We start from the raw sequence: 599 nt of genomic DNA, 5'->3' as shown, positions 1-599 counted from the left end.
CCAGTCCATGGCGGGTGGGGCCCAGGCCTAGAACTCAGTCTGCCCCCCCTCGCCGCTCTCCGTCGTGTCCGCAGGCTGCGGGGGGCTGCACTCGCCGCCTGGAGGGGCCACCTCCTCACCTGTCTCCTTGTCACTGGACTGGTGGCAAGCCATCCCGGCAGACGGTGATGGGGTCTCGGCTCCGGGAGCGGGTGATGCTGGTGCGGCATGGAGCACCCTGGCCTCTGATGGGACATCAGCTCTGGGCACGGGTGATGCCGGCACAGCTTGAGGCATCCTAGCCCCTGATGGGTCATCAGCTCTGGGTTTGGGTGATGCCGGTGCAGCATGTTGCACGCTGGTCCCTGATGGGACATCGGCTCCAGGCATGGGCGATGCCGGTGCGGTGTGGGGCACCCCGGTCCCTGAGGGGACATCAGCTCCGGGCATGGGTGATGCCGGCGTGGCATGGTGCACGCCAGCCTTTGATGGTACCTCAGCTCCGGGTGCAGGTGATGCCGGTGCAGCGCAGTGCATCCCGTCCCCCTCGCTGGCCGGACCCCGGGGGGATACATCACTTGGGACAGACCCAGCCGCTGCCGCCACCTCCTCCGCGGCAC

At 68.4% G+C, this 599-nt stretch overlaps 1 protein-coding gene across 1 annotated transcript in view; it reads right to left on the bottom strand.

Moving 5' to 3' along the window:
- Nucleotides 1–27: 27 nt before the first annotated feature.
- FAM129B (family with sequence similarity 129, member B) overlaps nucleotides 28–599 on the bottom strand; it is a 45,993-nt gene continuing 45,421 nt past the window's right edge. Inside the window, exon 17 of the mRNA XM_009326376.1 lies at nucleotides 28–197. Within this exon, the coding sequence (XP_009324651.1) occupies nucleotides 28–197 (170 nt within the window). The remainder of the gene's footprint in view (nucleotides 198–599) is intronic.

The sequence above is a fragment of the Pygoscelis adeliae genome, unplaced genomic scaffold, assembly GCF_000699105.1.
Source record: "Pygoscelis adeliae isolate BGI_AS28 unplaced genomic scaffold, ASM69910v1 Scaffold436, whole genome shotgun sequence".
NCBI classification, from domain to species: Eukaryota; Metazoa; Chordata; class Aves; order Sphenisciformes; family Spheniscidae; genus Pygoscelis; species Pygoscelis adeliae.
Note: the sequence above shows the minus strand (reverse complement) of the source record. Positions and strands in the feature narration are given on the sequence as shown.